Genomic DNA, 14,040 nt, shown 5'->3' on the forward strand with positions numbered 1-14,040 from the left:
AGTGGATCAACCAGCTTTGTAAATGTTTGTCTCTGAATTAATCAGAAGAGTGCAAAAGGTATTCCTGAGTTAGCCAGACCAACATGGGGAATGTATATGTGGCTCAACACCACGCCGAGTATAAAAAAATAAAAAACTCTGAAGAGAGCAAAGGGTGAGCTGATTTCAACCCATGTACTACTTTATGGGAACGATGGACACCCAGTGGCATTACAGTGAGCATATAACTGAGACTGGTAATAAGGATCACATTTGTATTGTGATTCAGCTGAATGTTGCAATTGTACTCTGTAACTGTAATTTGTAATTGCACTTTGTAACTATAATTTATTGTGATTCGAGTGTATTGCTACATCACTGTGCTAAATCGAAATTCCATGTAACTTTAAAAAAAAAATCAAGTAAGTAAACTTTGTATTAAACATTAAACCCTACTTGTGGAATATCCAAAAGAGACCAGTCAGAGTTTATTGGACTTGGACAATTGGGTACCACATTTTACAAAGTAATAAAGTAACCTTAATGAAAGAATAAAATATTTCTACAAGCTTAGCACACAATGACTGATGTCATTCTTCAAATAATTATCTCTTTTTTTTTTTTTCAAGTTCCATCTATTTCTTTCACAACTCAATACAATTCAATTACAGCAACTGCTATAAATGTCTTCCTCAAACTGTTAGTGCAGCTTGGATACAGGAGCACTATCCTGACTGCAGTGAGAAGCACAACAAATGAACCAGTTCTCGAGCAGGTCAGTACCTAGTGAGATACCACTACATATGTACGAAAATTGACATTCCAGCAGAACTGGAAGGCAGCTGTGGTCCTGGTGAGTGCTCAGAGTGGTAAGGAGGAACAGAGCATGGTCTGACCTCTGTGGGAATTTGCAGCTACTGCCTTGCATGGAGTAGCTGACTGGGATGCCTGCACTTCTCTGGGGCCCATTTCCCATATCTGTTGAGTTTCTGCCAGGCCAGGAGTTGTTTGTACAGAATAGGTCACCTGCAATGTGTATCTCTGTGTGCGTTGGGTGGTAGGGCTCCTCTACAGATGGTGGCTATCAGGTCATTACAATCAGCAGTACCCAGCTGTGAGGGGTCAGCACATCACCTTGAAGAGAGGCATCCAGTGGCATATGAGATGCAGGAGGGAACCCAAGACATTTGCATGAGACTGTCAGATATGATGAAGGAATGATTAGACCTGTTTGCCCTTCAAACAATATTGGATGTCTGTGTCAACAACTATAAGCCCTAGGTGCCTACCTCAGAGTAAGCTGAAATGCTCTCTAGAGTTTAGCGAGTGTATTGACCAACTTTTCATCATTTATAATGAAAGTTTAGACACACAGCACCCAGGAAGATACCCAAATTTAGTTGTTTTTTTTTTTTTTCTTTTTAGTTCTTTTAAATTTTAGTTCTTTTTTCTTCTGCAGCTGTGTCTTTCCCTGGAGCTTAATGAATACAGAAGGTGCTGCTGATCAGCAGCTCCCAGTATGGCAGCAGCACCCAGGTCCTGCCAAGCTCGAGCAGGTGCTGTGCTGCAAGTTGCTTTGCTATGTAGGCAAGCAGAAAGGCAGTCCATCCAAATAATTTGCCTCTGTAGGACAAAGTGGTCCACGGGGTCTGCAGGGACTCATTTGATCAAGAGCCATTGCCTTTTCAAAAATGTATATATGTTTTTTGCCTCTGGCACTAGCCCCTGCTGAACACATCCAAGCATCCCAATTGCATCTTTTGGCCAGTAAATGGCACAGGGATGCTGCGGTTTGATTTAAAAAGGAGTCAGGCGTGTGCAATATCCTTGGCCATTCCAGCTGAAGACCTGCCAGTGGGAGCCATTCCCATGTCATTGGCCCCCTCTTGTAACAGATCCTGCAGACGGAGTCAAACCTGCAGAGGCAGAGCTGGGGCATGTGTTTTTAACCGCTTCGGGACTTAATTTGTCCAGCTGCACAATGGCTCTCAGAATACCTTCCTTCTTCTCAGAGGAAGCTGATTTAAACATGATGGTGTAACCCTAGGCACTGGAGACGTTCCAACTTGGAATACAACTTGTGGTAAGAAACATTAACAAATTGACCCATTGACTTTATTTGTCTTAGTTTATTTGTCTTGAGTGAAGTGCCTGCTGTTTCAGAGTTAGAAAGCATTCACCACATTCACTCCCCAGTGCTATTTTGAGCACCAAACACAGGGGGTAAATCAAAACATGACACCTTTCAATTATCTGCGGTCACAAAATGCATGTTGAAGCTATATGGTTGGCACAATTTTTGTTTTCAAATACTTAGTACTTTAATGCTGGTTTGAGGTACTTCATTTCTTCTTACCACTTCTCCCATTCCTCTTTATTCATTTTTTTTTCTTTGGGGGAAAAAACAGCGTGCTTATTCCAGTCTCTGCTGTGCCTGTGAAAATTACCATCAGCCCAGCCAACTTTACCCACACCCACAAGATGCCAGGACTGCAGAAATTTTGCAGTGCTTATTGAAATCATAGTATTCAGCAGTTTTGTGGGTTTCAGTGTTTGCAAAATGTAACTTTTTTGTGCTTGCTTGTTTGCAGTGGGGTCAGCACAATGTCTATGAACTACTGCTGACTGCTTTTATCTCTATTTACATCTCTCTTCACAGTTTTTAGCTCCATTTTTTATTATTTTTTTATTTTTAAACTCAGACAGTGGCATCACTTGAGCCTGAGCAATAACTTGAATATCTTACATTGCCCAAGACTGGCAGGCTTTGAAGTTGCCATATGTCCTTGCCAACTTTAAAATCTCCACTTCCTAGAAAAAGCTTTAGGGTCAATGCACTAAGGTAACAGAGAGCAAATTCAGGGTTCTGTACTTAGTTCTCAGCTCTGTCAAAGTTTTTTTTGTCTACCCTTAAAGAAAAAAAAAATCACACACTACGTCTGTGATGTTTTTTTCTGAAAAGGGGGAACACTGCTGATTTTCACTGCCACTTCATTATACGTGTTTGCACAGTGCTTTGTCAGTGTCTCTTCATTTTGTGTACAGGGAACAAACAAAATCTGTGCCTCTATATGGGCCTCTTGCCACTAGTGTACTATAAATAGCAATAGAAATAAAATGTGCAAGAAAACATATTGGATCATGTATATTTGCATGGTGAAGGCTCCCAAGGGAATCAACCAAATGTGCAGAAAACACAATTCAGCAACAGTCCATGCACAGAAGACTCATTACACTTTCTTTCAGAAACCAATTTCTGTCTTACAATTTTTGTTTACTCTGCGCAACAAAATAATTATAGACTCCTCACATTTTTCACTTTGAATGTTATCTAATCACATGCAGAATCTGTTCAAAACAGTGGGCTGTGATTTTGCTTTTTTCATTGTTTTATAATAGCTAAAGGCCCAGCTTTATGCATCTCTTCTTACACAAATCTAAAAAGAAATTGTTTTCAGAAATGTTTCCTTTTTTTTTCCAGTTAGCTAACCTATATTTATTAACATAATCCTGAAAACACTTAGGAATAATTTGGGATTATTCTGTCATAAAGAACGATGGACTGATCACATTTTTACAGTAGCAATTAGCTTCTAAATTAAATTCTCTTATTTCAGAAGCAAAGGTCCCAATGTCACAACTGACAAAGAGAAGTTGGATAAAGGTAAAACACTTTTTGTTAAACTTGGCAAAGTGCAATGATATACAAATGCTGGTATACAATTATTCTCCCTTAGGTGCAAGAAAGCTCATTTCAGGGAATTTGGAAATCACAAGAATTTTAACTGTGCAGTTTAAAGTTTTTCATTTTATTTACAGATTTCTGAGATATGTTTGGTACTGTTCTGCAGAACAGTGATGCTCACAACTTCACAAAGTCTCAGGAAATAGTTCCTAATACTGTTTGAGTAACAGATTGAGCTTTTTCACAGTCAGCTACACTGATTTTTATTTGTTTCCTGTTTTGTCAACAAGGCAACATCAATTGCAGGTTAGTGTGTACCAGAAAGTGTTTACCAATGTCTACCGGAAAGCTGCTTGAGGATTTCCATGCCAGAATAACCTCCACAAAAGAGGAGAGTGAATTCAGATGAAACAGGACCTCCACTTGGCATCCACGCTCATGGGCACGTGTTGTGATACAATTCTTAGTAGCAGCTAAGGTTGGAGTGACCCTGGGGAGACAGTAGTCATCAATGAACCTTCAACATAGTAATGCCCATGTATGTCATAATGCCAGATTTATACTATTTTCCACCTCGTAACTCAAAATCACATATTTCTGTCATTCTAGACACATAGATTCATTGCCTGCCTATAGCTGTTAGATTGCCTCTCTCAGAGAAGTAGCTTTCTCATTGTTCTACAGCTGTAGAATGTAGAATTTACTTCTCATGAAGTAAATTAAATTCATGTTTTTAAGGAAGACAGATTGTATGAACTAATCACTTTACATGACCTGCTTTACTACTAATCAAAAACACTTTTAAATATTCAAAGCTTTTTCCTGATATTTAACATTTCTGATTTTTTTTTCCTCAAGCTGTAAATTAGTTTGAAAGATAGACAGGAAGTCACTTTAAGGATCCCTGAAGTATAATTAGTATTAATGCTTTAGAATTATATTTCCTTGCAGAAACAAGGAAATGTGGTGTCATATTATAAACTCCATGATGTTATTTCTCATCAGCCAAAGCAGCATTTATTTAAAATATAACTGCCTCTGTATAACTACTGAAAAGTTGCAGAATTTGCTTAAAAATTTGTAAAACTCTTCTATTTTTTATCAAATAGTAGAATAGTAGCAATCACTCCAGCAGAGAGGAGAAATAAGCCAGTGTAAGTTATTGCAAAATAATCAAAAAGTGCTGTTTTCTTCTGCCCATTTATTCCCACAACCCATGTAGATATTCTGAGACTGTGTTTATATGAAGATACTGTTTCAGAGACCTCAGTGGGACAACAGATGCCTAAACCACAGCATTGGGGAGGAAAGAAAAAGTAGTTGTCTAAGCATGTTTACTTTCAGTGACAAGGAAGTTCTAACTTGTCCCTAAGTGGTGACTCACTGGGGTAGGACTATAAAAGTAAAGGTAACTGCTCTCTAAAACATCAGGGCTTCAGACTTCACAAATCCAACATGATGCAGTCAAGGCTTTCAGCTGTCTTCTTTTTCTTGTTGGGTTTGTCATTTTGTCTGACAATCCCTATTCCTCTTGAAGATAGCCATGAATTCACAGAGGAAGACCTTCAGTTTGCAGAGGTACAGTATAAAATAATTAATTTGCATTTTTTATAAATACTTTTGTAGTTACAGCTGTTTGGAAATCAGGCTTATTACTTATTTTTACGTTCTTAGCGCTACCTCAGGACTCACTATGATCTCCGTCTGAATCCCACTGGCATAATGAAGAAGAGTGCCAACACAGTGGCATCTAAACTTCGAGAAATGCAGGCTTTTTTTGGCTTGGAGGTGACAGGAAAATTAGATGAAGAAACATATGAGCTTATGCGGAAACCAAGATGTGGTGTCCCAGATGTGGGAGAATATAACTTTTTCCCTAGAAAACTCAAGTGGTCAAAAACAAATTTGACATACAGGTAAATGCATGGCATTTTGAATGTTATTACTGTTCCTTCTTTCCATGTAGCTTGTTCCATAGGTTGCTCAGTACATGAAGTTGATGGGAGAACAGTGTGTTCAAGTCTGACAAAATTTAAGTTGCAGTTTATAATCTTTACAGCCCTACTTTTGGAAAGGTCCCCTAGAACCACCATACGGTCTGAGGAAGTAAATACATTTTTTTTTTTTTATTGGACTTTTTCATGTAGGAAAGCCAATGTGGTGTAAGCCATTCACTCTTGAGCTGGCCTCCATATAAACACTCTGGGCACATCCATGGTTCCAAATGAAAGAGGGGTAGGGACTGAGCTTGCGGAACTTATCATTAGGTTGGCTCTGTTTTGGACCAGGCTTGTTGTCTGCTCCACCTAGGTCTGTCCTGGACAAATCTGCTCAAGAGGGGTTATCCCAAAGCAGTGTGCATGCAAAACAGTCTGTGTAATGTGGCTGTGAGACATGGGACTGATCCTTGTCCCTCTTCCATTTCACAGCCCAGTTGTAGATATCTTTGCTTGGTTAGATGAGTCCCTCACTACACCATGTCCTCAGGCAGTTGGCCCTGGGTAGCAGATTCCAAATATAAAATCACTGAACTCTTTCAGAAATACCAGTCCAGTATCTGGTAATAATTACTTTAATACTGGTGATTCAAGACTACAGAAAGTTCTTTAGTTTATGTTTGTTCCTCCAGGAAGTGAGAGTCCTGAGATATTTTGTATGGCATTAAAATAGTTTTAAGTTAGTGATATGGTTTGACTTGATGCCAATCTGTCATTTTCTAAATCCTCTGGTGCATATAAAATTTATTATAGAAAGCTGTTGGATCATTTCACATGTCTCTGAATAACTGCAATGGAAATGTTTTTTTTTATTTCTTGGAGTATTATATGCTGCTGGCTCTTTGGTTTTAGATAAGAACAAAGGGCAGAAACAAGCAAAACTTTTTAATAAGGTGTACAGTCAGATAAAAATGTATTACACAGTTGATTCAATCTACACAATTTAACTGGAGATATTAATCTTCTTGATAGAATTATGAATTACACATCAGATCTGAGACGTGCGGAAGTAGACAGAGCTTTCAAAAAAGCTTTCAAAGTTTGGTCTGATGTGACACCACTTAACTTCACCAGAATACGAAGTGGCATAGCTGATATCATGATCTCCTTTGGTACTAAAGGTAACACAGAACAAATTCTTTTTCATTATAGTTATATTGCTGCCAATTTGATAAGATACAATATAATTGATTTCATTGGTTTGAATGTTGTTTTATAGAACACGGCGACTTTTACCCCTTTGATGGACCCTCTGGATTACTGGCTCATGCCTTCCCCCCTGGTCCAGACTATGGAGGAGATGCCCATTTTGATGATGATGAAACTTGGTCAGATGATTCTAGAGGTAACAGAGGTTCCTGAGATTATTTCTGACAGTGATAGATGGATAATTTCTACCTTTTGATGTTTGTAAATGGTTTGTTTTGTCTGTTTTCCTTTTTTTTTTAATCAGTATGTTCACTGTCTATTCATAGGAAGCTGGGTTTAATCCCCAGTCATAAATGGGAGTATAACATATGCCTACAATAAGTTTTAAGATGTACAAATTGTAAGTGGAGTGGTTTAAAAAACAAACAAACAAACAACAAAAAAAAACATGTACAAGCTATTCTGTCAGCTAGACATTTCACTCTGCTCAAAGGCAGCTAGCTGGGAATGATCTTCCTAAAACTTGCAAAAAAGCATATACTTAGCTCAGCTGCAAGTCAGCTACTTATATCTAATTTGAAAATTCTTCATCTTGCCTATTCAGAAGAGAGCTTTGAGCTTTAATAGAACAAAACATTTTTTTTTCCATAGTGTTATTTCACCTTCCTGGCATCAAAGCTAATTGATGCAGTACCAAAACCAACACAGGCTCTCCATTGGAGGTGAATTCCCAACAAATATTTTCTTGATTTTAGTGGGACTAAGACTTCACTGTAGATCTTCCCAGTGTTGCTAAGAAATTTCAAGGAACCTAAAGCTGCCTACAGAACACCGTTGTCAAATAAGATTTAGCTTGAAGAACAGCTATGAGATAGTCAACTGATTGAGCCCTTATTAAAACAAAACTTATAGTCACTGGAAAAAGACAATAAGTTATACATCACTTTTCCATTTCTCCAATTATCTCCTTCATTATCCCACGTTAAAGCTCAGTGTTAATGTTAATTGAGTAGTTAAGTCCACTTTGGTTATCCAGGGTTATAAATTTTCTTTCATTGGGGTTTGTTGTAGGGTATAATTTGTTTCTTGTTGCTGCCCATGAATTTGGTCATTCACTGGGACTTGAACACTCCAGAGACCCTGGAGCTCTGATGTTTCCAATTTACACATATACTGGAAAAACTGGTTTTGTGCTTCCTGATGATGATGTGCAAGGGATCCAAGAGCTCTATGGTAAGTCTGTATAATATATATATTTCTGGTGTCATTATAACCTGTTACAGATGCACTGCACTGTTTCTAAAGAGCTGCAGATGCTCACTAGCGACAGTCATGACTGATTAAGTCCTAATCACTGAATTCTTGGCAACCAATCTTTAGGAACAGAATTCTTTAGGAGCAGACGATGCTCAGATTTAATAGTTCAGCAGAAAAAGAAATAACATTGAAGTAACTTTTCAGTGGACTGCTGCTAGCTTTTTCATGTGGTGAGGGACTCGTAGATTCTTTTGACCTTTTTACCACATAAGAGAAGGTGAAATGAGGAGAAGTAGAAGGGAGAAACAAATATTCATTTTTCAGTGTTCCATCATGGAAAGAATAAAACTTTTAGGGGACCTTCAAAACTTAGGATAAAGAAGGAAGCAAGTCCATTTAATATCTTTGCAACACAGCTGAACTACAAAGTCCATTAACATATTTGGCTAAAGGAGAGAAGGAGAAAACTGTTTTCCCCAATATAAATGGTTTGCCCATTATGCTTGTATTCATCACAATTTTGGGGAACTTTTCCATGTCCTATTTAATATTGTGATCCAGGAAAAGGGAAAGAAAGTTTTTAAACCTATCATACTACATGATTCCAGGTGCTGGAGACAGAGATCCGAACCCAAAACATCCTAAAACACCGGAGAAATGTGATCCAGAATTATCACTTGATGCAATAACAGAACTTCGTGGAGAAATGCTGGTCTTCAAGGACAGGTAACAAGATTGCTATATGATGGATTGTTGGTACTTGATAAAATTTGAGCAAGAGAAAGAGATGTTTCAGTTTTTCACTAAAGATTTGAATAAACATAAATTTAAAAAAGAAAACCCCAAATCTACATAGATGCCTATAAGAAGTTACATAATATGTTTTTAGGCAGGATTTATAATGCAGTTACAGACTTGACTGCCCAATGATGTGAAGTGAAGCTGATGCAGCTGAAGGCTGACCCCATTTTTACAGAGTTTTCATTTCACAGGGCTTTCTTCAATATGCAAAAATTTACTAACATTTATCTGAATGAAGTTGTACGTTGAAGATTCACCTTTGTCTTTTGAAATGATAACAGTACATGAATGACAGAATTGGTCTGCAGTCTGATGACTAAGGAAAGTCTTACCACGGCCTCTATGTATTGAAAATTGTATGTTGTGAAAAATGTCATTCTCCATTAATTCATTTTTAGTATAGAACATCGAGGATACTGCTATTTTGTAGTCTGACACTAAAAATTCAATATTTTCTTTTTCTGAGCTAGGTTTTTCTGGCGGCTGCACCCTCAGATGGTTGATGCAGAGCTGGTTTTAATTAAATCATTTTGGCCAGAGCTTCCAAACAAAATAGATGCAGCTTATGAAAACCCCATTAAAGATCTTGTCTTCATGTTTAAAGGTGAGTTTTTTATTTTACTGTATGTAGAAAATATATATATATCTAGTCAAGTTCAGTAAGTGATCAAGAGGTAATCGATGGAAGAACATAACATTCTATCCTCCTTGTTCAAAAGACAACCTATGAATGCTGGCTTCACCCCATGCAAACTTACACAACCTTCAGTAAGTTAGCACATGTACACAAGATCAGATGCCTAGGATTAAATTTAGCATAAATAGTTTAATACACACAGAGTACATGGCCTAAGAATTTGTTAGTTTTATGAAAATAAGGACCCTGGCATCCTCATTTTATCCTTCTCTCAAAGCTGAGCCTTTTTACAGAAGACTAATACATAGTTTGTTCTTATTTTCAGGAAAGAAAGTCTGGGCTATGAATGGCTATGACATAGTTGAAGGCTTTCCTAAAAAGATATATGAAATGGGATTCCCAAAAGAAATGAAAAGAATAGATGCAGTTGTCCATATTAAAGACACTGGCAAGACTCTCTTTTTTACTGGAAATAAGTACTGGAGGTAAGCTGCAGACAGAGTGGTGCTTTTTTTCAGCATCCTTAGTCATAACCTGTCCAGAATATTCAAAAAATCAGTTGGGGGGGGTTCAAACCAGGCACTTCATTGTGGCTCAGATGTTGCCAGTGTGTGGTTTTCATGGGTGCAACAGCTGTGTAGAATAGAAGTCTTGCATGCACATTCATGATAAAAATATGCAGTCACAGCCTGTAAAAGCTAGAAAAGTAAAAGAAAGGAGAGAAGAACAAATTGCCCTGATGCAGGAGAGTCTGTATGTCTCCTAGATAAAATTCCTATCTTGCTTCCTAGAGTCACTTGTGTGGCACAAGCTGGATATTAGTGCTGGTCTGTGAGAGCAAGAAATCTGTCTTACCCTAGGATGGCCATTTTTTCCTGGCCAGAAATGGGGTTGACAGCCAGGTCATTTGTATAATCAAGAAAGATGTCACCATCCCTTCCCAGAACCTGTGTGTCAAGCAGCCTTAGGGTAGGCTTGCAGCGCTGATATGTCCAAGTACCATCACCTCCCTATAGTATGTATCTTATATACTTCTGAAAAAGTAACTTTACTGGTTTTGTGATTATTGGGATTGTACTTCTGGTGTAAGGGTGCCCTGGTTATTACACTGAGTTTCATTAGTGCACTAGACATAAGGTACCCAATGGCTGCTGGCTACTCTTGATGTGGATAAATTCAATGCATACAAAGGACACACACCAAATCTAAGGCTGTCTAAATCCTCTGATTTTTTATTTTCTTTTATGTTTAATGTAGTTATGATGAAGAGACAGAGGTGATGGAAGCAGGCTACCCAAGACTGATAGAGGAAGAATTTGCAGGAATTGGTGATCGAGTGGATGCAGTCTATCACAGAAATGGTATATAGCTCGATTAACAAAGCTTTATTACAATTAGTTGTGACTGAAACCTGAGATTAACAACCTGTGGGAAATTCTGTCATTTGTAATTTAAATTTATTTATTTATTTATTTATTTTGACATCAGCACTTCTGTTCTTGCCTGAATCAATTTTCTGATCTCAATTGCACTCTGGCAAAGATGCTCTTATAAACTGTGGAGATATGTATTTGAGAATCCAAAGGAGACCTTGCTGAGGGAACCTAAGCGATATGCATAATACAAATGCATCATAATGTTTCTATTTCTTCAAATCCAGATCATTCATAGCCAATTTTTCCAGGAGTGTTTCCAAGTCAGAGACTTAAAACCAGGGTTTTCCTGTTAATGTTTTCCTAAGAAAATGTTGTATAATAATAAAATGCAGAACTTGACACTAGGTTAAGATATTATTTATTTTAAAAAACTGATCCAGATCATACAAATGGAATGAAGACTCTCAAAAATTTAGCTCAACATTTTAAATACTAAATACTTTTAAAATACTTTTTACTTTAAATACTAAATACTTTTTTACTAAAATGTTGCAAGAGTTATTAAACATTAAGACAAAACAGGTAATTTTATTTTGAAGGAAAATTTTAATATAACAGATTTTTCAGGGTTAATTTATTTTAATTTTCTTTTTTCTTAGGTTACCTCTACCTCTTCAATGGATCTTTGCAATTTGAATACAGCATCTGGAGCAAAAGAATTGTCCGTGTCCTGCACACTAACTCCATATTTTGGTGCTGATTACAGTTGAATGACATGTTACAGGCTGCAGAGCAGCTTGTAGTACATGGAAGTAATAATATGGGCATATAGGTTTATTAGAGGAAAGCAAGTTTCTGTGAATATGCACTGGATACCTAGAAACAAATGTGTACTGTATATATGGAACTCTATAGCTGTATGTCAGTCTGGAACTGAATTAACTTAATAGGAAAGAAGAAGAAATGATAAGAATTTCAAGGGGCATTACACCATTTAAAGTTTGTCTCTCATTAAAGTGAGATGCTGGATACATCCTCCATGATCATAAGCACTACTAATTTCCAGTAATCTATGCATGTCTAACATCTTCTCAGAATCTTCTAGCATTTCCGAAGACATCGAGTTGATAATCCCTGGAGTGTGTCTTTTTAAAACTAACCCTCCTGCTCTTTGTAAAATTATTTTTCAAGTACTGGGGATTCAGACATGTAATGAATGAGTCAGGACTGCATGGTAATGCCATGAGCAGCATAACATTAGGTTGCAACACTAAAGTTAGAAAATTCAAAGGTATTTGAATGGGAACATCCCCCTAGAAATAGATGCCCATATGATATTTGGAAGAAGCTGCAGGTATAGAAATATTGAGGTGTCATCTCAAAGCAGACTGAAGAGCAGGAAAAGGGAACAGTATTCCCTACAGAAATCATCAGTTAGTATGGCACTGGGGAAAATAGAAAGTAGTGATACCAAGAGAATCGCACAGGTTGAAACCTTTCATGAATCTACATCTGGCAACAAAGCCCATGTTTTCAGCTGGTGTAAACTGAAGTAGTTCAAATGATAATTATAGAAGTTATGCCTATCTGTGCCAGCAGAGAACCTGAACATTCAAGTTAAAATATTCAAAATAATACTGAAAGGGTGTTAAACATGAAAAATGTTTATAATGTTAAAAATGAATATATCAATTGTTTCAGTACCATGTAAGGTTTGGGGGGGGGGGGGGTGTTTTGTTTTTTTTTTTAAATGCAAATGATGTGGGACTGTGGTTATTTCTTAGTTTAAAAAGTAGTATTAAAGAAACAGGAGGAATAAAATGAAATTGTGAAAGGATTTCAGTTAAGATATCCTACACTGTATGTTATAAAGCAAGACAGTGTTATTGGATAAAAGAAATCAGGAAGCTTAACCTGTGCATTTTATTCATTAAAATTTTTGCTTCTACTTAAAACTCTGTTGTTTTTTATCTGTGATTTTTTTTTAATTTTATAGAAAAGAGGAGCAGAGAAAAAGTCATAAAAAGAGAAACTACAAAAGAACCACTGAATTCACAGAATAAGAACTAAGTTGAAATTAGTCCTTATCAATAGAGAAAGTAGCACAAATGATAACAAAATACTATGAAAATCATTTCCACAGTAGCTTGAAGTCTAAACTTTAATAACTAATTCAATCTAACTACCTTGTCCTCTTCTTCCTCCTTAAAACCAACCCCCAAATCAGTCAGTCAGCCAGCCCACCAAGCAAAGCCCATCAATGCTGAATGTTTTTTAAATAGGCATAAATAGGTTTACCAAGCAACAGGCTAGGTGAGTTTAATTTTGTAATTTATGCCACATAAATCGTAAAATCAAAGAATGGCTTGGGTCAGAAAGAGCTTTAAAGATCATCTCATTCCAACACCCCTGCCATGGGCAGGGACACCTCCCACCAGATCAGCTTGCCCAAAGCCTCATCCACCCTGGTCTTGAACACCTCCACGGATGGGGCATCCACAACTTCTCTGGGCAACCTGTTTCAGTGTCTCGCCACCCTCACAGTATAGAATTTCCTCCTAACCTCTAACCTAAATCTCCCCTCTTTTAGTTTAAAACCATCCCCCCTTGCACTAACAGTGTTTGCCCAAGCAAAAATTGCTCCCCATCTATTTTATAAGCCCCCTTTAAGTATTGAAAAGATGCAATGAGGCCTTCTGTTCTTCAAGCTGAACATCCCCTGCTGTCTCAGTCTTTCTTCATAGGAGAGGTGCTCCATGGTCAGATGAGGGAGCTTAACAGATTTAGTGGTCTATTCTGACTGTAAAACTGGAATTAATCAATGTCAGACCTTAAAATATTTAAAGGAAATGTAAGTAAATAGAGATGAAGAAAAAGCTTTACAAATGGAAAAACTTAAACTAAAATCAAAGTCCTGTTATTTGACATAATGTTGATAAAGCTGCTAGAAAAAAAAAAAAGAAAAAAAAGAAAAATTCTCTGCATAATAAACAGAAAATCATTCATTTATATATCAAAAACATTTTTGATAGACATCAGATAGGCGTCATTTGACTGAATGATGTTTGACATTGGATTGCAGTTTAGTTTGAAGTTTCATTGCAGTCTGCAGTGAAATAAAGATCTGGAGGTGTAACTTTAGTCCTTGTTATTTTTGTT

At 37.1% G+C, this 14,040-nt stretch overlaps 1 protein-coding gene across 1 annotated transcript; it reads left to right on the plus strand.

Moving 5' to 3' along the window:
• Positions 1-4,983: 4,983 nt before the first annotated feature.
• On the plus strand, positions 4,984-13,823 carry LOC121063585 (collagenase 3-like). The gene is made up of 10 exons (XM_040544157.1): positions 4,984-5,242; positions 5,339-5,580; positions 6,634-6,782; positions 6,881-7,006; positions 7,882-8,043; positions 8,676-8,793; positions 9,339-9,472; positions 9,831-9,990; positions 10,763-10,866; positions 11,541-13,823. The coding sequence occupies exons 1-10, from the start codon at positions 5,120-5,122 to the stop codon at positions 11,639-11,641; spliced, it is 1,419 nt and encodes a 472-aa protein (XP_040400091.1). The 5' UTR covers positions 4,984-5,119; the 3' UTR covers positions 11,642-13,823.
• Positions 13,824-14,040: the final 217 nt, after the last annotated feature.

The sequence above is a fragment of the Cygnus olor genome, chromosome 1 (genome assembly GCF_009769625.2).
Source record: "Cygnus olor isolate bCygOlo1 chromosome 1, bCygOlo1.pri.v2, whole genome shotgun sequence".
Taxonomy (NCBI): domain Eukaryota; kingdom Metazoa; phylum Chordata; class Aves; order Anseriformes; family Anatidae; genus Cygnus; species Cygnus olor.